The sequence below is a fragment of the Scyliorhinus canicula genome, chromosome 26 (genome assembly GCF_902713615.1).
Source record: "Scyliorhinus canicula chromosome 26, sScyCan1.1, whole genome shotgun sequence".
Lineage (NCBI taxonomy): Eukaryota > Metazoa > Chordata > Chondrichthyes > Carcharhiniformes > Scyliorhinidae > Scyliorhinus > Scyliorhinus canicula.
In genome coordinates, this window is record NC_052171.1 from 20,266,448 (window position 1) to 20,291,247 (window position 24,800).

The 24,800-nt window shown below is 52.3% G+C and overlaps 1 protein-coding gene across 4 annotated transcripts; it reads right to left on the bottom strand.

The window, feature by feature from the left end:
* Positions 1–493: 493 nt before the first annotated feature.
* On the bottom strand, positions 494–24,800 carry LOC119957453 (phospholipid phosphatase 4-like). Of its 4 annotated transcripts, XM_038785531.1 has the most exons (9): positions 20,087–20,117; positions 17,675–17,890; positions 15,003–15,114; positions 10,472–10,580; positions 9,418–9,508; positions 8,043–8,106; positions 5,441–5,565; positions 2,079–2,249; positions 494–901 (listed from the first exon to the last, which is right to left on the bottom strand). In XM_038785531.1, the coding sequence occupies exons 3-9, from the start codon at positions 15,071–15,073 to the stop codon at positions 735–737; spliced, it is 798 nt and encodes a 265-aa protein (XP_038641459.1). In that variant the 5' UTR covers positions 15,074–15,114; positions 17,675–17,890; positions 20,087–20,117; the 3' UTR covers positions 494–734. The 4 variants fall into 4 exon arrangements, with proteins under 4 accessions (XP_038641459.1, XP_038641460.1, XP_038641457.1 ...); XM_038785532.1 differs by lacking the exons at positions 17,675–17,890; positions 20,087–20,117 and adding an exon at positions 24,631–24,800; XM_038785529.1 differs by lacking the exon at positions 17,675–17,890 and having other exon boundaries at positions 20,087–20,148.

The window sequence follows — 24,800 nt, forward strand, 5'->3', positions numbered from 1 at the left end:
GGGGGGGGGGGGTGTGCGTGTGTGAGAGGGTGGGTGTGTGCATGTGTGAGAGGGGGGGGTGTGTGCGTGTGTGAGAGGGGGGGTGTGTGCATGTGTGAGGGGGGGGTGTGCGTGTGTGAGAGGGTGGGTGTGCGCGTGTGTGAGAGGGTGGGTGTGTGCATGTGTGAGAGGGGAGGTGTGTGCGTGTGTGAGAGGGGGGGTGTGTGCATGTGAGAGAGGGGGAGTGTGTGCATGTGAGAGAGGGTGGGTGTGCGCATGTGAGAGAGGGGGGGTGTGTGCGTGTGTGAGAGGGTGGGTGTGTGCATGTGTGAGAGGGGGGTGTGTGCGTGTGTGAGAGGGGGGGTGTGTGCATGTGAGAGGGTGAGTGTGTGCGTGTGAGAGGGGGGGGTGTGTGCATGTGAGAGAGGGGGAGTGTGCGTGTGTGAGAGGGTGGGTGTGTGCATGTGAGAGGGGGGGTGTGTGCATGTGAGAGGGGGGGTGTGTGCGTGTGTGAGAGGGGGGGTGTGTGCATGTGTGAGAGGGGGGGTGTGTGCATGTGAGAGGGTGGGTGTGCATGTGAGAGAGGGGGGTGTGTGCGTGTGTGAGAGGGGGGGGTGTGCGTGTATAAATGTCCACTGATTACAAAGTTGAAGGTGGTCCCATTATAAATATGTGCATATAATGCCCAAAAAAAGGGGAAGGGAAAGCAAGTGAACATGGTGAGAGGGAGGTTGCAGACTCCTGGTGCAGGCTCTCTACACGTCCAGTTTGAAGCTGGGGTTTGACAGCTTCCGTTCCTGCGCCGGCGACAGTCTGGTCTTCAGGTAGGGTTTGTGGCAATCAGGGTCAGACAGACAGGGGTAGTGCTGTCGGTAGCAGGTGTATGCCACGGTCAGCCCAATCACAGAGCCAGCCAGCACATCTGCAGGGAATAGAAAGAATATCACACTTTAGTCAAGGGCGGAACACCAGTTACCTGCCGCACACCAGTTGGGAAGCTGCACATTTGCATAGATTCCCGAGTCAACGTGAACATTCCAGTACCGGGGGAGTTTCCCAGACTTCCCGCACACCCAGCACCACGAGTGTCACAGAAACGCCCCACCCCACCAACATTCTCATCATGCTGACGGCCTGTTTACACACAGAAATCCAATGTCTTTTCGAGCAATCTCTGTGCATATATCAGGAATGAGAACAAGGCACAGTCACACATACAGTCACCAGCTTCACGAACCCCGCACATTAACCGCCGGCCGTGCCATCCTCCCACTGCTCCTTAACAATAACCCTGGAGGGACAGGGGAGGGGCTTTTGAGATGTGGTGTGGGGAGGGTCGATGACAGGCCTGAGGGGGCGCGGGACTGAGGGGGCGCGGGTCTGAGGGGGCGCGGGTCTGAGGGGGCGCGGGTCTGAGGGGGCGCGGGTCTGAGGGGGCGCGGGCCTGAGGGGGCGCGGGCCTGAGGGGGCGCGGGTCTGAGGGGGCGCGGGTCTGAGGGGGTATGGGTCTGAGGGGGTGCGGGTCTGAGGGGGCGCGGGTCTGAGGGGGTGCGGGTCTGAGGGGGCGCGGGTCTGAGGGGGCGCGGGTCTGAGAGAGAGAGAGAGACAGAGAGGGGTAGCGGGGTGAAGAGGGTTGGGGATGGGAATTCCTGAAACTGAAGGAGCAGGCTGCTGAGGAACAGGGGTCCGATGGAAGTGGGAAATGAGGGAGAGGCTCCCAGTGAGTTTCAGAGGGCGAATGGGACCCGGCCGTGAGGAAATCCTACAAAGGAGCAGGTTAACAGTGAGGCTGCGTGGGATTGGGAGCCATTGCAGGTGAGTGACGGGGGAGCCACACTTGGTGGGAGTTCGTACGACAGCAGCCGCGTGTCGCAGGAGCTGAAGCTGAGGACAGAGGGGGACAAAACCACAAGGTCGCTCCCAAGGTTAGGAGAGGACATCGCCTCCTGGAGACAGAGAGAAGGGAACAAAATCCAACTGGATTCCAATTCTCCCATCGCTGCTCCAATTCTAATCGGGATGCCCAGATGGATCCCGGCATCAGAGGCTGGAAACAGTTCAACGCGAGGCGACGCACGCAAAGTGCCCGTACCCCTCACCTTGCCAATGGTGCCGGTAGTCACAGGCCCGTGTCAGAGCAATGATGGCCGCCACGTAAAAGGGCATCAACATGGCGCACAGTCGCCATCCTTTCCCACGGCCCCTCGACGTGAAGCAGTGGAGCTTACCTCCCAGGTAGAAGGCGGTGAAGCCAAGGCCGGTGAAGGCAACTGCGGGGGCAACCAGAGAACAAGTTTCAAAGACAATTCTGCCTCACCCTCCGGGCACATGTGCCGCCGAACCTGGCAATAAAGGGAAAGGGTTAATGTTGACAGGGCAGGACACCCACCCAGGTCAGGTCGATAGCAGGGGGCATTTGGAAAAGAACGATTACAGCAGCGTTCCCTCGGACTGCTGTCCGGTTAACAACGACAAAAGATTGCAGGTTAAGCTAACTTCTTTCATGGAAGCACGGTGGCACAGTGGTTAGCATTGCTGCCTCACGGCACCGAGGTCCCAGGTTCGATCCCGGCTCTGGGTCACTGTCCGTGTGGAGTTTGTACATTCTCCCCGTGTTTGCGTGGGTTTCGCCCCAACAACCCAAAGATGTGCAGGGTTGGTGGAATGACCACGCTAAATTGCACCTTAATTGGAAAAAATGAATTGGGTATTCTAAATTTATTTATTTTTTAAAAAATTTTTTAATAAATTTAGATTACCCAATTATTTTTTCTATTAAGGGGCAATTTAGCATGGCCAATCCACCTACTCTGCACATTTTTGGGTTGTGGGGGCGAAACCCACGCAGAAACGGGGAGAATGTGCAAACTCCACACGGACAGTGACCCAGAGCCGGGATCGAACCTGGGACCTCAGCGCCGTGAGGCGGTTGTGCTAACCACTAGGCCACCGTGCTGCCCTCTAAATTTATTTTAAAAAGTGAACTTCTTTCATGTACAGTTTTGCGTTGTTGCTGGGTCCATCCTTACCAGGAGCAAGTTAAATTGGGAGTGTTTAAGGCAGGAAGCCGCCCTACCAGCCCTGCATCGATGATGAGGATGGAGTAAAACTGCTACATCGATCCGGTGACATTGATGGAGTGTCAGAGAGCATCACACAGAGGGAAACATAGCTGACTTCACACACCAACTGGAGCAATAACTTCCTTTGCTGCTGGAATCTGCCAATGAGTTTAAACAAGGCAATTCAGGGCAGACTGGCTCCGTACTGCTGCCACCTGCTGCAAACAGAGGAACTTGAGGCCATTGAGCCCTTCCAAGTCTGTTCCATTGAGATCCTGGCCACTGGACACCAAATTCCAAAGTTTCAGTCCGTGGAATCAGGCACCCACTAGTCAGTATCTTAGAACACAAAGAAACTTGTTGCGTAAAATATATATTACTCGAGTTGCACTCATCCAGGCAAGTGGAGAGTATTCCATCACACTCCTGACTTGGGCCTTGTTGGTGAAATAATCAATAGTCTTCTTTTAAAGATGAACTAATTTAATGAGTAATATAAATAATATTCTGTGAGCCCTTTGCACTTAATAGAACAGACAGTGCAGAAGGAGGCCATTCGGTCCATCGAGTGCACCAACCCACTCAAGCCCTCACTTCCACCCTATCCCTGTAACCCAATAACCCCTCCGAACCTTTTTGGACACTAAGGGCAATTTTGGACACTAAGGGCAATTGATCATGGCCAATCCACCTAACCTGCACGTCTTTGGACTGTGGGAGGAAACCGGAGCACCCGGAGGAAACCCACGCAGACACAGGGAGAACGTGCAGACTCCGCACAGACAGTGACCCAGTGGGGAATTGAACCTGGGACCCTGGCGCTGTGAAGCCATAGTGCTATCCACTGTGCTACCCAAGGTAATACTCATCTAGTAAAATAAATAAAATACAGTAAAGATATCTAACTAACTGTACAATGTAATAATGAAAAAACTTATAATTTCTCTCTCTAGCTGATCTTTGTCTTGTCTGTTCACTCTCCTGAAGTAAACTCTCTGAGAAAGAGCGGGAAAGTCTTTCTTGTACCATCTGATAGTGAGACATCTAGTGTTGAATTGACTGTACTACATTTACATACATTGACCATGTATATTGATATACAGAGATCACTACAAAACTCAGCAAGCTAATGAAGTGAGGTGACCAAGAAAGAGCGGAACATTGCGTCAAATCTTTCAAAGTGCCATTGAATGGTCGCTTCATCCAGAATGTTGACCTTGCACCTCGGGCCGATTAATGGCATTTGCACCACTCCCAAGTGCCAGGCAATGACCATCTCCAACAAGAGAGTATCTAACCACCTCCCCCTAACATTCAATGGCATCGCCATCGCTGAATCCCCCACCATCAACATCCTGGGAGTTACCATTGACCAGAAACTGGGTGGGACAAGCTGTGGTGTACCATCGACAAGATGCACTGCAGAAACTCATCAAGGCTCCTTAGACTGCACCTTCTAATACCACGTCTACCATCTGGAAAGACAAGAGGTGGCACAGTGGTTACCACTGTTGCCTCACAGCACTGAGAATCCGGGTTTGATCCCGGCCACTGCCCGTGTGGAGTTTGCACATTCTCCCCGTGTCTGCGTGGGTTTCGCCCCCCACAACCCAAAGATGTGCAGGGTAGGTGGATTGGCCATGCTAAATTGCCCCTTAATTGGGGGAAAAAAATTAGGTACTCTAAATTTATTTGTTTTTAAATACAAGGACAAGGGCAGCTGATGCCTGGGAACCCCACCAGCTGGAGGGTCCCCTCCAACCCACACACCATCCTGACTGGGAAATATATCGGCCGTTCCTTCACTGTCACTGGGGCAACATCCTGAAACTCCCTCCCTAACAGCACAGTGGATCTACCTACAGCTCGGGGACTGCGGCGGTTCAAGAAGGTAACTCACCCACCACCTTCTCAAGGGGCAACTAGGGATGGGTAATAAACGTTGACCCAGCCAGCGATGACCACATCCCGGAAATCTAAATACTGTGGCTGCAAGAGGTCAGAGGCTGGGAATCCTGTGGTGGGTAACTCACCTCCTGACCCCCCTCCCCAACTCCCTCAAAGCCTGTCCACCATCTACAAGGCACAAGTCAGGAGTGTGATGGAATACTCTCCACTTGCCTGGATGAGTGCAGCTCCAACAACACTCAAGAAGCTCGACACCATCCAGGACAAAGCAGCCCGGTTTGATTGGCTCCCCCTTCCACAAACATTCACTCCCTCCACCACCAACGCACAGTGACAGCCGTGTGTACCATCTACAAGATGCACTGCAGCAAATCACCAAGGCTCCAAATGCGATCGCTGAGGCTGACGCCAGCGACGCACACATTCCATGAAAGACCTGGGCGTTCTTGATCTGTCTACTGGGCGAAACGATGAAGGTACGGTGAACTTACATGAAGAATGGCCACTGGGGAAACTCTTTCTTCCCTCCAATATGACGCCAGGGTTTCCCGTGCACTGCATGTCCTCGGTCACCACTCCGTCCGGGAAGCAGCGGTAGAAATAGTCTGGCCGTGGCCTGTGAACGGGGAGAACCAAACAACAGCTTAACCATTCCCACCGCAAAGTACACTGCCACAATACTGCATTCTCCCACAAACACTGGGAGGCTGTGAGAGACGGACAATAAACACATGTCATCGACTCACGCTCCAAATCAGAAACTCAGGCGTAACATAGAACAGTACAGCACAGAACAGGCCCTTCGGCCCTCGATGTTGTGCCGAGCAATGATCACCCTACTCAAACCCACGTATCCACCCTATACCCGTAACCCAACAACCCCTCCTTAACCTTACTTTTTAGGACACTACGGGCAATTTAGCATGGCCAATCCACCTAACCCGCACATCTTTGGACTGTGAGAGGAAACCGGAGCACCCGGAGGAAACCCACGCACACACGGGGAGGACGTGCAGACTCCGCACAGACAGTGACCCAGCCGGGAACCGAACCTGGGACCCTGGAGCTGTGAAGCATTTATGCTAACCACAATGCTACCATGTTGCCCTTAAATCTTTACCCAGAGAGTGGGTGGCATGTGCAATGGTGACAGAGCTGAACAGCAAAGATGCGTTTAGGGAAGAGGCCGATAATCCTGAGTGAGGAACACTGACAGGGCGGAAAAAGGCCAACATGGACCAGAAGACATGGCAGCAGAGGTTGGGCCACGGACTTTGTTGAGAAGCTGTTTGCATCCATCCCAGACGAGGATTCATATCAGCTGATAATTGGGGGCGGTTCTAATAGCGTGTTGGATCCTCGGAGGGATAGGTCCAGCCCCAAGCGAATGGCCAGGTCGGCTAACTCCCGTATTGATTTTATTGTGGCGGGGTAGTTGGGGGGGGGTCTGGGGGGGGAAGAATATGCAGGGATACTGATTTCAGACCATGCACCATGTCATGTGGACATGACGTTCGAATCGGTGCGGGCCCAGAGACACGGGTGGAGGTTTAATTCACCGCTCCTGGTGGGATTGGCGATAATGAACTCTGTGGAGCTCACTCAGAACAGGGAGGAATTGAATGTGGTGGTCCGGGGGGAGGCCCACAGGGACAACGTTGAGAGGGAGGAGAGGCAGAGGTTGGTGAATGTTATTGTAGAGGTGGATGGGGTGTACTCGCTGGCCCCAACTAGGGAGCTGTTGGCTGAAAGCAAGGTGCAGGGGCAGTTTCACTGAACGACAATAGGGAAAGCGGTGGGTCATCTTCGATGCTCCAGAGAGGGTTCAGCATTTTATTATTATTATCTTTGTTTCATGGGTGCAGTTGCTGTGTGCATCCCGCACGGTGAGTGTAAGGACGAACAAGATTGGGGTATTTTAGGTTGCATTGGGAAACAAGGCAGGGATGCTTGATGTCCCCGTTAGTGTTTGCGTTGGCTATTGAGCTCCTGATGATGGCATTGTGGGCTTCAAGTGAAAGGGCATTGTGAGGGGAGGGAGGGAGCACAGGGTGTCACTTATGCAGGTGATTTATTGCTATACATTTCTTTTTTTTATAAATTTAGATTACCCAATTAATGTTTTCCAATTAAGGGGCAAACCGCCTACGCTGCACAACCTTCCGGGTCGTGGGGGTGGGACCCACGTAGACTCGGGGAGAATGTGCAAACTCCACACGGGCAGTGACCCAGAGCCGGGATCGGACCCGGGTCCTCGGTGCCGTGAGGCAGCAGTGCTAACCACTGCGCCACCGTGCTGCCCCTTTGCTATACGTTTCTAACCCGCTGGATTGCATGGAGAAAATAATAGACCGACTGGGGAAGTTGGGGGCATTTGCTGGGTATCAACTGGACATGGCAAAATGTGAGGTGTTTCCGATGAATGCTGGGCCGCAATGGAACCTGGCCAGTCAGGTAGAGGGAGGGGGGGTCAGAGGGGATTTGACAAGGTGGGACATCCTGCTGCTGTCCCTGGTGGGGAAGGAGGGTATAAACCATGAAGCTGGACGTTTTGCCGAGGTTTCTATTTGTTTTTCAGTCCCTTCCAATATTCCTTCCAAAGGTGTTTTCCCGGAGGATGGATAAATTAATCCCGGAGTTTGTTTGGGCAGGCAAGGTGCCCAGGATTCAGAGGAGAGAGGGCGGCAGGGTGACGTTCCCTGACCTGTTATTGGGCGGTGGGAACCACAGGTTTATACCAGGAGGGGTGGATGCGATGGGAGTTGGCACACGGAAGGGATCGAGCAGGTTAGGGACCTGTTCATAGAGGGGAGGTTTGCGAGGCGAGATGAATTGCAGGGGAAGTTTGAGCTGCAGGGCGCGGGATTCTGAGCCTTAATCTCTCGGCACGCGCTGTTGGATAAGTTGGCAACTTCAGATGGGCGGGGGGGGTGGGGACTGTTTGGGGTAATTTAGGGAAGAGAAAGGGGAAGATTGACACACTGGTTGAGAAGTGTTTATATCTGGTGGCAGTTTGTGTATATTATCGATCGTGCTGGGAATAAAGTGGATATATGTTTAACCTGCAGCAAGCCAGCGCAGAGCCTTCCTTACCTTCCGATCGCCAGTTTCAATGTGTTTGTAATCACTCCGTTCAAAACCAGGCCCAGAGACGCGGCTGTAAGTGGAAACACAACAATCACATGAGCTTTCAAACCAGAACAGAAAATCTGCTGAAGAGAATCACTGATCCGGCACTGCCTGGAGTTGAGGGAGTCCGGTACGGATGACGGATGTGCCTTCCAAAGAGAACAGCCACGCGGATGGGAACAGCTTCATCCTGGCCATGGATGCTGCTCTCGGTAACAGTGACCACGGGAGTATCATCGATTATTGTCAAAACACCATCTGGTTCACTCATGTCCTTCAGGGAAGGAAATCTGCCGCCCTTACCTGGTCTGACCCACAGCGATATGGTTGACTCTTCACCACCCCCTCTCTGAAATGGCCAAGCGGGGCACTCAGTTGTATGAAAACAAGCGATCCAAGGTCACCCCTTCCTGGCGTTAGTGTTGTAATTCGCCAGGTAAATAAGTCAAGCAAGGCACCACAGGAACTATCTTGGACCCTGGATCAATCTAGATGAACTGAAACTCCACTGGAGGCTGGAACTGAACCCAGGTCACTGGCGCTATGAGGCAGCAACGCCAACCACTGTGCCGCCCAATTGAACAGTTGCTGCTGGGGTCTGTTTCTCTCATCGTGACAGAATGTTGTCATTCCTTACAGGCCTGCCTAAGCAATCAGAATCGGCAGGAGGAGCAATCTCAACAGAGTTTACATGTAAACAGAGGACACTGCCCAGTGAGATATCGAGCTGACTTCTTAACCCTTCACCAGGCCAGGAGAGTGGAGCTGACAACAGTAGCTCAACTGCTGACCCATTTGTGCCGGGTGCTGTCCACACGACACGCTGGCGTCACTGGATCAACGTCAGGAGCAGGATCAATATTGATTTGCTGCTTCCCCCCCCCAGACCAAGCAGCACACTTGCTCATGTGCCTCAAAGCAGGCCAAATTCAGGTCATCGAGGCCAACATTCCTGCGAAGCACTGAGGAAGGGCTGCACAGTCGGAGGTGCGGCCTTTCGCACGGGAATGTTAAACGCAAGCCAGATAATCCCCCCTCCCAGATAAATCCCCCCCATCCCATCGCACTAATTCCAACCGGAGTCAGGGAGTCTTCCCCCCCCAGTCGCCATCTCTCTACCGACGCCGCTGAAAGCAAAGGGACTATTGGTTGATTGATTGCCGGGATCCTGCTGTGCACGCGGTGGCTGCGGCGATTGCCGACATTACACCGGTGAGAATCGACCATTGCTGGGAAGCGATTTGGCATGTTCCGGGCACGAGCGGTTTTATTTTTTTGTCTGTCGATGCGGATTCATTTGAATCGGGATATTCACTGAGTTGAAATTGGCATCGCTCACCTAAACAACCTTCCTTCACATCGTCGTTTTCTGTGCGATTCAGCACCTTCATCAGAAGTATCACCATCAATGGCGTCAGGAAGGAAATGGCCTGTTGAAGGAAGAACGGTAATGGTTATTCCCCGAATTAGAAAACAGGCAAGCTGGCTCTGCACCTTGTATCGATGGAGAAGCGACAGAGAGGGGTTTTGATGACAAATAGCCCCGTTCCTCCGCCCGCTCACTGCGCTCGAGAACTGTACGAGTGAAGCTCAATCTCACACAATCCAGCATCAGCTCTGCTGAGCCAGGCTGCCAGCTGGAGGGAGGCACCACACTCAGTTTCAGAGTCACTGTGTCTACCAGAGAGAACAATCTGCCCGACCCAACTTCCTCACTCTGTCCAGGTGGCTTGTTTGACTGAACTGATCTTCCGAAAAGCAAGGACAACCCGTTTCTTTTTTTTTTTAAACACACATTTTTGAAGGCATTTAATGGTTTGACAACAACAAAAGGTACAAATACAAATGTAAACATTATTCAGTGCGTAACACCCCGCACCCAACCAACAACCATACCCCGCCAACTTGTCCTGCACACACACTCCATAAGTCCCTCCATCTCTTCTTGCTGTTCCCGCTTAAACAAAACTAAACTAACTCCCCCTACCCCCATTCCCTAACCCCCCCCCCCCTTACTATATCTGCTAACAGTTTAGTTTTCCCCAAAGAAGTCGCTAAACGGCTGCCACCTCCGAACGAACCCTGACGCTGATCCTCTCAGGGCGAACTGAATTTTCCCCAGCCTGAGAAACCCGGCCAAGTCACTGACCCATTACCCCCCATTGCAGGGGTTCCGACTCCCTCCACGCCAATAAGATCCGTCTCCGGGCTACCAAGGAGGCAAAGGCCAAAACGCCAGCCTCTCTTGTCCCCTGGACTCCCGGCTTTTCCGACACTCCACAAATCGCCACCTCCGGGCTCGGTGCCACCCTCGTTTTTAGGACAACCCCTTTCTTTGTTCACTGGGCAACACAACACCGCTTTACTCAGCATGGTGAAGTGTTCACACTTACAAACATGTGCCAAGTCGGGACAGTATCCCTCTCGCTACGAGGGTTCTTGTACAGCCACATCTCCTCCGGATGAATAATTCGATGGAACGGAGTTAATGTCTCAGTGATCCTGTACAATACAAACAGCAGACAATTACAACGCATGTTCATTCAATACCTCAACACCATTTTCATCCCTTACTCCATCAGGCAACCTGTTCTGAAGAATACTGCATTGCAATCAATCTGGACTTATAACTTCAAAAGATACAGGAGCACAATTAGGCCATTCGGCCTATCGAGTCTGCTCCGTCATTCTATCATGACCGATGTGTTCCTCATCTGCTCCCTACAATCCTGCAGGCCAAGAGCTGGAATGTGAAATCAGCCGGAGCATCTCCTCCCTGGAACACATGAGCTCGGAGCGGGAGGAGGCAATTTAGCTTCCCGAGCCTAACACCCTCAATGTGATCATGGCTGATCCCATCCTGGCCTCAACTCCACCATCCTCCCCGTTCTCCATAACCCTTCAACCCATTACCAATAAAAAATCTGTCGAGGGCAGCACGGTGGCGCAGTGGTTAGCACTGCAGCCTCACGGCGCCGAGGACCCGGGTTCGATCCCGGCTCTGGGTCAGTGTCCGTGTTTGCACATTCTCCCCGTGTTTGCGTGGGATTCGCCCCCATAACCCAAAGATGTGCAGAGTAGATGGATTGGTCGCGCTAAATTGCCCTTTTGGAAATAATTAATTGGGTACTCTAAATTTATATATTTTTTAATCTGTCTAACTCCTCCTTAAATTTACTCACCGTCCCAGCATCCACCGCACTCTGGGGGAGCGAATTCCACAAATTCACAACCCTTTGGGAGCAGTTTCCCCTCCTGTTTTAAATTTGCTGCCTCTTATCCTCAGCCTGTGACCTCTCATTCTTGACTGCCCCACAAGAGGAAGCATCCGCTCCACGTCTACTTTATCCATACCTTTTAGCTGGCGTTCCCGAACTTGATAAATTATTGTTGGACAGCGAATATTGCGATGGTGAGGAAGTGGGCTTTGGAGGAGGGGTCGGTCTGGGGAAGGGTGGAGGCAGCATCGTGTCAGGGCACGGTTTTTAAAAAATATTTTTATTCTCCTCCTGTTTCGCATTTTCATCCAAATTTACACCCACCAACAAACAATCCGCAGTAACAAATACAATGTCAATCCCCTGGCCAACAATCCCCTCCTCTCAACAACCCTCAACATTTTAAATACAAATGTCAAAGAAAAGGTTTGAGGACTCCGCCATCTACCCCATACATAGTCACCAACAACGTACACAGTCCAACACCCCCCCCCCACCCACCCCATACATAGTCACCAACAACATACACAGTCCAACACCCCCCCCCACCCACCCCATACATAGTCACCAACAACATAGACAGTCCAACACCCCCACCCACCCCATACATAGTCACCAACAACATACACAGTCCAACACCCCCCCATCCACCCCATACATAGTCACCAACAACATACACAGTCCAACACCCCCCCATCCACCCCATACATAGTCACCAACAACATACACAGTCCAACACCACCCCACCCACCCCATACATAGTCACCAACAACATACACAGTCCAACACCCCCCCCACCCACCCCATACATAGTCACCAACAACATACACAGTCCAACACCCCCCCCATCCACCCCATACATAGTCACCAACAACATACACAGTCCAACACCCCCCCACCCACCACATACATAGTCACCAACAACATACACAGTCCAACACTCCCCCATCCACCCCATGCATAGTCACCAACAACATACACAGTCCAACACTCCCCCATCCACCCCATACATAGTCACCAACAACATACATAGACCAACACCCCCCCACCCACCCCAACGCCCCTTCCCCCAATGTTCAATGTCATCCAAATCTTGAAAAGTGCATAATAAACAAAGCCCGTGAATTGTAGAACTCTTCCATCCTTCCCCTCAACTCAAACTTCACCTTCTCGAGTGTTAAAAACTCCAACAGATCCCCCCACCACCCCAGGGCACAGGGTGGAGCGACTGACCTCCACCCCAACAGGACCTGCCTTCAGCCGATCAGCAAAGCGAAGGCTAAAACATCTGCCTCCGCACTCGCTTCCAATCCCGGTCGATCCGATATCCCGAACATGGCCTCCAGAGGACCCGGCTCAAGGCTCACGTGTACCACCTTCGAGATTACCCTGAACACCTCCCTCCAATACCTACAGCTTTGGGCTGATGAGTCTGAGGGCACTGCTGCTGGCGCCTTTGCGTTCTTGCCGGCCAGGTACTCTGTAAGCCCAGTGGTGGTGTGGGCTTTAAGGGTGTGGGGGCTGTGTCGCCAGCACTTTGGGCTGGATGGCATGTCGTTGTGACAATCACAGGTTTGTGCCGGCTGGGCTGGACGCGAGGTTTCGGGATTGGCGGTGGGCGGGAATTGAGTCCTTGAGACGCAAATTGGCGGAGCTGGCAGAGTTGGAGGAATTGTATAACCTGCCCAAGGGGAATGCCTTTAGGTACCAGCAGTTTTGGGATTTCTGGGATGAAGTCTGATCTGGTAGCCCTGTTTTTTTTATAGATCAGAAGTAAAGGCAGTTTTCTGTCTCCGGAGAATAGTTAAAAAAAGAGTTATAACATTTGAAAGCAGAGCAATCTTGTTTGAAGATAAGCTGAAACAACCCAGTTTAAGCAGCTATATTAAGACATAGAATTATAGAATCCCTGCAGTGCCCATCCCGTCTGCACCGACCCTCTGAAAGAGCAGCCTTACCTCGGTCCTTTGCCCTGCACTATCTCCGTAACCCCTCCTTACCGGCATATCTTTGGGCAGTGGGAGGAAACTGAAGCACCTGGAGGAAACCCGTACAGACACGGGGAGAAAGCGCAAACTCCAAAGACACTCCCTTAAGGTGGGATTTGAACGAGGGGACCTGGAGCTGTGAGGCAGGAGTGCTAACCACTGTGCCACCGTGCTGCCCCATTCAGCCAGAGTCTGCAGGGGTTCTAACTGGGACCCAAATCTGTTGTGCAGAGCAAGTATTGCTCTGTGCCCTGCTAGATTGAGAGCTGTATGTTTCTTGTTGTTTCATGGGGAATTGAGTAACAGTGTTAAGGGATAATTGCAAGCTGTCCTTTTCAGATGTGAAGTTAAAGCATTTAGTATTGTATTTATAATAAAGTTTGGTTTTAAAAATACCAAATCCCTATTCCTTCGTGCAATCACTCCTGGAGTGAGGGCAGTACGGTAGCATTGTGGATAGCACAATTGCTTCACAGCTCCAGGGTCCCAGGTTCGATTCCCGGCTGGGTCACTGTCTGTGCGGAGTCTGCACGTTCTCCCCATGTCTGCGTGGGTTTCCTCCGGGTGCTCCGATTTCCTCTCACAGTCCAAAGATGTGCAGGTTAGGTGAATTGGCCGTGATAAATTGCCCTTAGAGTCCAAAATTGCCCTTAGTGTTGGGTGGGGTTACTGAGTTATGGGGATAGGGTGGAGGTGTTGACCTTGGGTAGGTTGCTCTTTCCAAGAGCCGGTGCAGACTCGATGGGCCGAATGGCCTCCTTCTGTACTGTAAATTCTATGATAATCTATGAATCATTCTTTCCACACAGTCTTCCAAATAAACTAAAATAATGGGGTTTCGGACCTGTATCCTCACCGCTGTTGGGGTCTGGTCTGTATAATTCCTTGTTTGGCTCGGGGTTATTGAACTTAAAAGACGGTGAGTGTGTGAAATGTAATCGCGGGTGACTGGAGGTGGCTCTTGCAGTTGCAAAAATGTGTTTGTGTGTTGGAGCGATTACTCGGGATGGTTTGCAGAGGGAGACTAAAGCAAAACGTTTGGGTTTGGCGTTGAAGCTCCAGTTAACCTTGACTAAAGGGGTGAGGACGGATTAATGTGGAGCAGAGATCCCCGTGTATAACCCAGGCTGGTACTCCCCGCACAGCGCTAATGGAATGCTACACCTCCGGACAAGCCCTCGCTCTGACCCAATGTTAAACGGGGGACCCCATCCACGCTTTGCTGTCTGTGACAACTTGCTGTTTGAAAATAAGTCACGACACGTCATAGCAGCTTTGGGACATCCTGGGGCCATGCAAGGCGCTATTCAAATGCAGGACTTTCTCTGGTCCTGTGGCCACCAATGGGGTTCCGACCACACAAAGTGAGTTCACGCAACCTCCTCGCGGCCACAGGACGCCGGACGTTCTGATAGTGAGCTGACTTTCACATCCGCCTGCACTCCAACCCGAACATCCATCACCGTCAAAAAACTCTCAGGCTGCAGCTGCTTCCTCGCTTCTTCAAACCACAGGCGGGGCATTGCTGCCTCACGGCGCCGAGGTCCCGGGTTCGAGTCCTGGCCCCGGGTCACTGTCCGTGTGGAGTTTGAACATTCTCCCCGTGTCTGCGTGGGTTTCACCTCCCCCCCCCACACCCCAAAGATGTGCAGAGTTTTCGACGGTGACGGACGTTGGGAGTTGGAGCGCAGGCGGAGTCGGAAAGCTGAAACACTTACAGGAATATGGCAAACAGGAGGAATCTCAGTGCCACTTCGCAGATCACATTGACGATGGCATTCCTCCGCATGGTGACCCGAGTTTGATTCCCTCGGACCTTTCAGTGCCAATCTGTTTGAAAAGACAAGGCCAACGAGTTAGGACATGCTGATACGCAAACAGATCAGTCATTGACAGTCACGTGGGAGTACATGCTCTGTATCAGCCAAGCCAGATTGGGAAAGTGCAGGTTAGTGATTTATTTTTTAAAATATTTTCATTCAGATTTCAAAATAGTACAAAACAGAATAACACGCTGGCACGCACATAAAACCTCAAAAAAACAGCCCAACCCTCCCACAACCTAACGCCTCATCCCGTCCCTTCTCCCCCCTCCCTTAACAACTGAGGGTGACCAACTCGTTAAACAATACACGGCTGCCACCTCTGGTGGAACCCCTCAACTGCCCGCCTGACGGTCTACTTGACTTTCTCGAGGTGTAGGAACTCTGCCAGATCTCCCAGCGACACTGGGGCGCTGGGTGGCGAAGCAGAACTCCTCCCCACCCCCCGCTCCCCCAGCAGTACTCCCCCTATCCCGGGGAATCAGTGAGGCGAAGGCCAGGACTTAGGCGCCCCCCTCATGCGAGGGTCGCAGCTCCGGCCAGTCTGAGACACCCCAAATATGGGTGAGGGGAAAACCGGAACGTCCGACCTCACTCAGGGGAGCTTTCAAATGGGGAAGGCAGTGTGTCCCTCTGTCTTTATGAGATTCAGAGGAATCTGCTTTTAAATTCCAGGCAGTATGCGCGTGAAGTTGGTGCACCAACTCCGTCTCACGCAAGCTCCTGTGTGTAACCCACTACAGACAGTTACATGGGCAGGGTGGGTAGAGGGAGATATGGGCCAAATGCAGACAAGTGGGACTAACTCAGTGACAGAAACTGGGTGGCATGGACCAGCTGGGCCGAAGGGCCTGTTTCCTTGCTTTAAACATCGAAGCTGCAACCCAACTGGGAGATATCAAACCTTGAGGTTGGTGTCGTTTAAAGGTTTAGTTGGAGCTTGTTCGCCCTTCTCCACCCTGCGATCGTCCGTGTGCTGACGACCACGGGTCACCTCGTCACCAAGCCAGGTGGAGCTCTGCCAACCCGATGAGGAGTTGAGGGCAAACACACAGCTCACAGGACTGCCAAAGCTCCCGTTTCAAAAAGGCTGAAACCACCTCCAACGACAGCCAAATTATATTTTACACACCCTCAGTTAGGTTTCACACCCACAGGAACTCAGCTTCAGAAGGCCATTCAGCCCCTTCAGTTTGCTGATTTGTAACACGGCAGCACGGTGGTTAGCATAAATGCTTCACAGCTCCAGGGTCCCAGGTTCGATTCCCGGCTGGGTCACTGTTTGTGCGGAGTCTGCACGTCCTCCCCGTGTGTGCGTGGGTTTCCTCCGGGTGCTCCGGTTTCCTCCCACAGTCCAAAGATGTGCGGGTTAGGTGGATTGGCCATGATAAATTGCCCTTAGTGTCCTAAAAAATAAGGTTAATGGGGGGGTTGTTGGGTTAAGGGTATGGGGTGGATACGTGGGTTTGAGTAGGGTGATCATCACAACATCGAGGGCCGAAGGGCCTGTTCTGTGCTGTACTGTTCTATGTTCTATGTAACGCAGTTCCATCTGTCTGCTCTTGCGCCACCCTCCTCAACAGGCTATTTAGCACAGGGCTAAATCGCTGGCTTTGAAAGCAGACCAAGGCAGGCCAGCAGCACGGTTCGATTCCCGTAACAGCCTCCCTGAACAGGCGCCAGAATGTGGCGACTAGAGGCTTTTCACTGCAACTTCGTTTGAAGCCTACTTGTTACAATAAGCGATTTTCATTTCATTTCAAATAAGAATTTACTGAGAAAGCTCCCCCAGCCTTTGGGAGGACAAAGCACTTTCCCCTCCAAATGGCAGCTCTGTCGTGTCCAGGTTATGCCCTTCTGCCCTGGATACACCGCTCGCCCCCACCTCCACTGGAGATAGTTTCTGCTCCCTCCCCTGATTCTTTGATCAATTTGAACAGTCCTCACTGTGAAAACTGCTCGGTCGTTCTTTTAAACAGACTCACCAGCTGGAGTGCTGGAACCGCAAAGGAAACCTTGCAGGGAGGTGATGGATTCTGACAGCCCGTGGGCACACACAAATTCTACACCCCTTAATCTTTTATACTCAAGGCAAAGTCAAGCTCATCCGACCAAACCGAACAATTTAACCCTCTGTTCCCCGTGCGGTAGACTCTGGGGAGCTGAAGCTTTCAGAGTGAAGGTGGATGGGGCCTGTGGTTATTGCAGCACAGTGGTTAGCATTTCTGCCTCACAATGCCAGAGACCCGGGTTCGATTCCGGCCTCGGGTGACGGTCTGTGCAGAGTCTGCACTTTCTCTCCGTGGCTGCGTGGGTTTCCTCCGGATGCTCCGGCTTCCTCCCACAGTCTGAAGATGTGCAGGTTAGATGCTTTGGCCGCGCTAAATTTCCCCCTTGTGCCCCAAGGTTAGGTGGATTTACGAGGGTAGGGTGAGGAGGCAGGCCACAGTGAGGTGCGTTTTCAGAGGGTGGGTGCAGACCCGATGGGCCAAAAGGCCTCCTTCTGCACTGGGGGGGATTCCACGATCACGACAGGCATGTCAAACTAATCCCCCTTGTACATTTACCCAAGTGCGTGTCTGCAATGTTGATGGCAGTCGGTAATTTGGATCGCTCGCTGTGTAACGACACACCACAATCTGATCGGCAGGGAAAGGCCGCACTGCTTCTTCAGTCCTCGCTGTCACACAGCATGTTGTTTGAACGCGCTCGTTCAACGAGTTCATCCCAACTCCCTGTTCTTTTCCCGACTAGGGACTTTTCACAGTAACTTCATTGGACGCCTACTTGTGACAATAAGCGTTTTCCATTCATTTTCAATTCAATATGTTAATTCCTTTTTGAAACTGTTTTGTTTCTAATAATTGCAAGGGATGTGGGCATCGCTGGGCTGGGCCAGCAGTTGCTGCCCATCCCTAATTGCCTTCCAACTGAGTGTGTCCCTCAGTCATTTCAGAAGGGGAGGCAGTTAACAGTCAACCATGGGTTTTTTCCCCGGGTGGAACACACCATTACAAGGGGACATAAATTTAAGATAAATGGTGGAAGATATAGAGGGGATGTCAGAGGTAGGTTCTTTACCCAGAGAGTCGTGGGGGCATGGAATGCACTACCTGTGGAAGTAGTTGAGTCGGAAACGATAGGGACCTTCAAGCGGCTATTGGATAGGTACATGGATTAGGGTAGAATAATGGAGTGTAGGTTAACTTCTTAAGGGCAGCACGGTAGCATTGTGGATAGCACAATTGCTTCACAGCTCCAGGGTCCTGTGCGTGGGTTTCCTCCAGGCACTCCGGTTTCCTCCCACAGTCCAAAGATGTGCAGGTTGGGTGGATTGGCCATGAAAAATTGTCCAAAATTCTATGATTAACCTAGGACAAAAGTTTGGCGCAACATTGTGGGCCGAAGGGCCTGTTCTGTGCTGTATTTCTCTCTCTAACCACACATTGCTGTGGGTATGGAGTCACGTGGAGGCCAGCTTGGGTAAGGCAGCAGATTTCTTTCCCAAACCAGCTGGGCTTTTACAGCAATCGATGACAGTTGCCGTTGTCACCACTGCTGAGACGAGCTTTATATTCCAGATTTTCTTTCAATTTATCAATTGATTTTGTTCGTCAACCGCATTCAAATTCCACCAGGTGGCACAGTGGGATTTGAACCCAAATTCGCCAGATATCATGTATCCCAACGTGATACACCAAGCGACGTTTCCAGTGCTTCCCAGATGACAACAGCCCACTGACTGCCAACATTTCCCATTGCCCCTCTGGTTCAGTCACAAGGGCACAGAAAGAGGCCATTTGGTCCATCGAGTCAATGCCAGCTCTCAGCGGAGCTACCTACAGTCCCACTCCAAACCGCAACCAGAATTTCCTTTTGAAATCATTCATTGTGACACAGTGATTGGCACCACTGCCTCACAGCGCCAAAGACCCGGGTTCAATTCCCCGCTGGGTCACTGTCTGTGCGGAGTCTGCACGTTCTCCCCGTGTGTGCGTGGGTTTCCCCCGGGTGCTCAGGTTTCCTCCCACGGTCCAAAGATGTGCAGGTTCGGTGGATTGGCCGTGATCAATGCGCAGGGTGACAGGAATAGGGCAGGTGGAGCGCTCCTGGGTCGGAACAACATCTCGGTCAACCTCTTCTCCTTTTTGTTTCATAAATTTAGTGTACCCAATTCATTTTTTCCCAATGAAGGGGCAATTTAGCGTGGCCAATCCACCTAGCCTTCTCATCTTTGGGTTGTGGGGGCGGAACCCACGCAGACACGGGGAGAATGTGCAAACTCCACACGGACAGTGACCCAGAGCCGGGATCGAACCTGGGACCTCGGCGCCGCGAGGCACTGTGCCACCCTGCCAACCTCCTCCCCAGATAACCCAATCCATCACACCTCTCCCGAGCCTCCACCGGCTGGAAGGGGAAAGACCCCAGCTTCCCCACCCAACCCAACCCACCCCTGGGCACCTTTCCTGGTGTGACGTCCGTGGGTTTGGGGGGGGGGGGGCGCGGCGAGAAAGGGGAAGAGGGCCCGAATGGCCTCGTTGGCGGGGTTTTACGGGAGGACCGGGTTTTGGGGGGGGGGGGGTGGTCACAGAGACGGGGTGGGGGGGTCAGGAGAGCGAGAATCTGCAGTTGGATCCCCAGTCTGTACAGCAGGAGAGTGGGGGAAGGGTATTCAGCCCATTGAGCCCATGCTAGCCCTCCCCCCAGCTGGGGGCAGCTTTGTACAGGAGTGATGGAGGGGGTGGGGATGGGGGATGGGGGTGGGGGGGTTTAGAGGAAGGGGGACGCTGGGCAGTGCTGGGTTGTTGTTTGGGGGTGGGGGGTACACAAGGTGACATCCCCCCCAAAATGGGGGTAGTCCCTCCTTCCCCCCCCCCACCCCGGGTCTCCCGCTCCATCCCCCCCCCCGTTAACCGGGACCCCCAGCCGGCGGCAGCGGCATCCCCCTCCTCCCGCCGCCCTCCGCCTGCACTCACCGGCTCGCTCCCCCGGCAACCGCGACGTGGCAGCAAGAGCAGACCCGGCGCTCGGTCCTCCCGCCACAGCGCCACCCGCAGCTCGGGAGCGCCACTGCAGCCCTCAACCTCCAGCCAGCCTGGTCCTCCCTGTCTGTCCATGCACTGTCACCAACTTACCCCCCCCCCCCCAATCATACACACTCTTTGACTTCAACCACTCCTTACCCCGCCCCCCCAAAAACAAAACTGGAATTTCCCCCCCCAACTTTTCAAACACCCTTAAAAACCTAGCCCCTTTCATCTGTCGATGGGCCGAGTGGCCTGTTCCCTTCCCAGGCTCCTGGTTTTCTTGTGTGCTCCTCTCTCCCCCCCCCCCCCCCCCCCGCACATCACGCGGCTCGTTCCAATGTCGGATCTTGTCTCGGGACCTGGGCACGTCATCCCAACATCGCTCCAGCTTTCATTCGGCCACCACCTTCACCATCAACCCCCCCCCCCCCCCCAGACACTTGGCAGGAGGGTGGTCAAACGCAATTTCACACCGGGCCGCGCAATGCTCGGGGTGGGGGCGAATCGAAGAGAACACCTCGTCAAACGGGCGGATTTTAAGGGACGTCTTACAGGCCGAAGGGAAGACTTGGAGAGATCGGCGAATCGCCACAGTGCGGAAGAAGATATTCGACCCATCGAGTCTGCACCGACCCTCCGAAAGAGCGCCCAACCTGGGACTACTCCCCCACCCTATAACCTGTAACCCCCATCTTAGCCTGCACATCTCTGAATTGTGGGAGGAAGCCGGAGCACCCGGGGAGACGTGCAAAACTCGACGCAGACAGTTGACCCAAGCCGGAATTGAACCCGGGTCCCTGGCTCTGGGAGGCAGCAGTGCTAACCACCATGCCAGAGGGAATTACAGAACTGAGGCTCCAGGCAGCTGAAGACACAGCCACTATAATCGTTGAAAGGTTCAACACGTGGCAATTAACGTCACAAGGTGTGAACCGGATACAGTTCAGCTGGTGGAGTGCCATGGGGGCCATTGTCCCTCCTTCACCTGAATGTGTATCTGCAAAGTGAACAGACCCATTGCTTTCACAACTGTTCACAATCTGCGTCAATTGTGATGCTCGCCCTTAACATTTATACAATCGAAAATTTCAACACCAAGTCCTTATTTTGCGTGATTCTGTGACAATGATAATGATAAAAGTCATCTGTTTCCCTGGGTGGCCAGACAGGCTGAATGAGTGTGTCCAGCACTTTGTGGTGTTTTTTCCGATCTCAGGTATCCATACAGGATTTTAATTTCCTTCCTTGGCGTTGCTTCCTCCAGTCCTCACCCTGCAGTCTCCATTTCACAGTCCACTTCCCTGACACAACACATTGCTCTGTCACATTGCAGACCAGGTGACTTACGGTGCCACAGGTTCAGTGGGAGAGAGGAAAGAACCGGCGAGTAAAATGTCAGGAAAGGCTGGGCCAGTTTTAATGGAAACAAGTTGGGCAATGCACGGATCCGTGCTCAATACTCTGAACGGGTTTGGCTGGAGTTACCAATTGGCAATGGAGCAGCAATATAACGATTGTCCGCAGACAGATAAAATGTCCTTGAAGCCCATTGTAAAGGAGTTGTATCATTTACTGACCTCGCCCATCCTTTCCTCCTGTACATTTACTTTGCTGTGTGGACCACGTTTATCAGAAGGGTGCCGTGGGTGGCTATTAGAAAGCAGAGGAAGATAAACCAGAATGGGGGATTGCTCTCATGAAGAAAAGGCCACGTTTCATAAGAACCAGGAGCAGGAGTAGGCCATTTGGCCCCTCGAGCCTGCTCCACCATTCAATAAGCTATTGGCCGGTCTTTTTGTGGACTCAGCTCCACTTACCCGCCCGCTCACCGTAACCCATGATTCCTTTACTGTTCAAAAATCTGTCTGCCTTTGCCTTAAAAACATTTAACCAGGTAGCCTCAACTGCTTCACTGGGCAGGGACTTCACAAGATTCACAACCCTTTGGGTGAAGAAGTTCCTCCTAAACTCAGTCCTAAATCTACTTCCCCTTATTTTGAGGCTATGCCCCCTAGTTCTGCTTTCACCCGCCAGTGGAAACCTCCCTGCTTCTATCCTATTTATTCCCTTCATAATTTTATTTATTTCTATAAGATCCCCCTCTCATTCTTCTAAATTCCAATGAGTATGGCCCCAGTCTACTCAGTCTCTCCTCATTAGCTAATCCTCTCAACTCCGGAATCAACCTGGTGAATCTCCTCTGTACCCCCTCCAGGGCCAGTGCATCCTTTCTGAAGGAAGGAGACCGAAACTGTGCACAGTGCTCCAGGTGTCCAGTGCTTTAGGCCTCACGGTAGCATGGTGGTTAGCATCAATGCTTCACAGCTCCAGGGTCCCAGGTTCGATTCCTGGCTGGGTCACTGTCTGTGTGGAGTCTGCACGTCCTCCCCGTGTGTGCGTGGGTTTCCTCCGGGTGCTCCGGTTTCCTCCCACAGTCCAAAGATGTGCGGGTTAGGTGGATTGGCCATGCTAAATTGCCCATAGTGTAAGGTTAATGGGGGGGGATTGTTGGGTTACGGGTATACGGGTTACGTGGGTTTAAGTAGGGTGATCATTGCTCGGCACAACATCGAGGGCCGAAGGGCCTGTTCTGTGCTGTACTGTTCTATGTTCTATGTGTGGCCTCACCAGCACCCTGTACAGCTGCAACATAACCTCTCTGCTTTTAAACTCTATCCCTCTAGCAATGGAGGACAAAGTTCCATTTACCTTCCGAATTACCTGCTGCACCTGCAAACCAACTTTTTGCGATACATTCACAAGGACACCCAGGTCCCTCTGCACAGCAGCATGCTAAATTTTTTTACCGTTTAATAATCGTCCATTTTGCTGTTTTTCCTCCCAAAATGGATGACCTCACTTTTACCAACATTGAACTCCATCTGCCAGACCCTTTCCCACTCACTTAAACTATCTATAATCCCTCTGCAGGGTTCATTTGACGCATCCTCTGTAACGTTACACAGAATACAGTAACATTGGAGTTGTTGACCCATCAACCTCGATCAATTGGTCCCTCACAGCCCAACGGGATAATTAAATCACAGAAACAAGGTGCTCTGATTCCAAACGTTAGGTGGATTGGATATGCTAAATTGGGTAGGGTTACAAGGATAGGGTGGGGACTGGTCCTCGGTTAGGGATGCTCTTTCGGAGGGTCGGTGCAGCCACGATGGGCCGAATGGCCTCCTTCTGCACTGTCGGTTTTGCCACTCTGCTGCATGCCCTTGCTTGCCTTGGGTTTCCTGGTGTTGGTCTCCACTACCCCTTTGCACTCCACCCATTTTCTCTACTCCTCCCTTCACTGGCCAGGACCCAAACAGATCTAATGAACAAATCAATTATTGTTTGTCAACAGTGTAGCAATCCTCCCAACCTGCTCGTGGCTTCTGAGGAACTCCCTGAACACTATTTTGGGGTTTAACGTCAACCTTTCTTGAATCTCAACCCTGAATGCTTCTTTATGTTTCTCATCGAGAGACAGAGAGAGAGAGAGAAACAAATCAAAACTTCTGATCTTCCTTTCCATTTAATAAAAATAATAATCGCCTTTATCAGTGTCACAAGTAGGCTTACATTAACACTGCAATGAAGTTACTGGTCAGGTACACAGAGGGAGAATTCAGCATGTTTAAGTCACCCAACAAGCACGCCTTTCGGGACTTGTGGGAGGAAACCGGAGCACCCGGAAGAAACCCACGCAGACACGAGGAGAACGTGCAGACTCTGCACAGACAGTGACCCAAGCCGGGAATCGAACCCGAGACCCTAGCGCTGCAAAGCCACAGTGCTAACCACTGTGCTACCGTGCTGCACAAAGACATAAAGCGGCAGACTTGGTGCTGTCTGTTTCCTTATTGTGCCTTGGACACCAACGGCTGTGGCCGGTCGTGAGTCGCCACGCCATCAAGGTGGCTGATCTTAATTGGATCGATCAGGGTGATGGGGCCCTGACCGATGGATTGGGTATTCACCTGGGACCGCCTGGGACACCTGGGGATAAAAGGTGCTGCGCAGCCCACCACTCGCTCTCTCGACTGCCAACAACAACGGTGACCCTTCACCGGCCAAGAGGAAGACCATTCACGCCATCGACGGAAGGGCCAGTGCCAAGGAGACACGACCAGCAACAAACTTCCAACACTGCTGGACTGCAGACTCCAGATAAAGGCCCAGTACTTGCCTGTACACTGGAAGTTCATTTACGGTTTTTCTTGTATGTATCAGCTTACGGTTCAACTTGCATGTGTGTGATTGATTAACGTTAACGATTGTGTACTTGTGAATAAAGTATATTATTGTCCCGAACAACTTGTGGTCATTTGTCCATCGTATACGGGTTAAAGACACACTGTGGTTTCAGCAAGCTCCCTTGCACTTTCCACCTCTCTGGTCTTTGACTCTGAAGAGCCGGAATTAAATTCGCACCTCGAGGGTTTGACCATCAACAGGAAGAAGTCAGGATGAGGAAATTGATCAACCGCCGACCTTACCTGGCACTGACTCAAAGGCGTGCGAAAGCGAGTCAATCCCTGGCAAGAATTGAAGTGCTTGTTGAAGATGACAGAGGGGGGAAATCCTGGAGGGAGGCAGAAAGCTGTCACGGGGTGACTTGGCTTTGATGTTTCCAAAATGAAGGGAGTGAGAAACAAAGGGCAGGGCG

What these genes read in the sequence shown, in the direction of transcription:
- LOC119957453 (XM_038785532.1), bottom strand. Translation starts at nt 15,073, where the DNA reads ATGCGGAGGAATGCCATCGTCAATGTGATCTGCGAAGTGGCACTGAGA. An exon ending in CTCCTGTTTGCCATATTCCT is followed by an intron (nt 10,581 to 15,002) that starts GTAAGTGTTTCA and finishes TGTATTGTACAG; the next exon opens with GATCACTGAGACATTAACTC. An exon ending in CCCCAGTGGCCATTCTTCAT is followed by an intron (nt 2,250 to 5,440) that starts GTAAGTTCACCG and finishes TTGCCCCCGCAG; the next exon opens with TTGCCTTCACCGGCCTTGGC.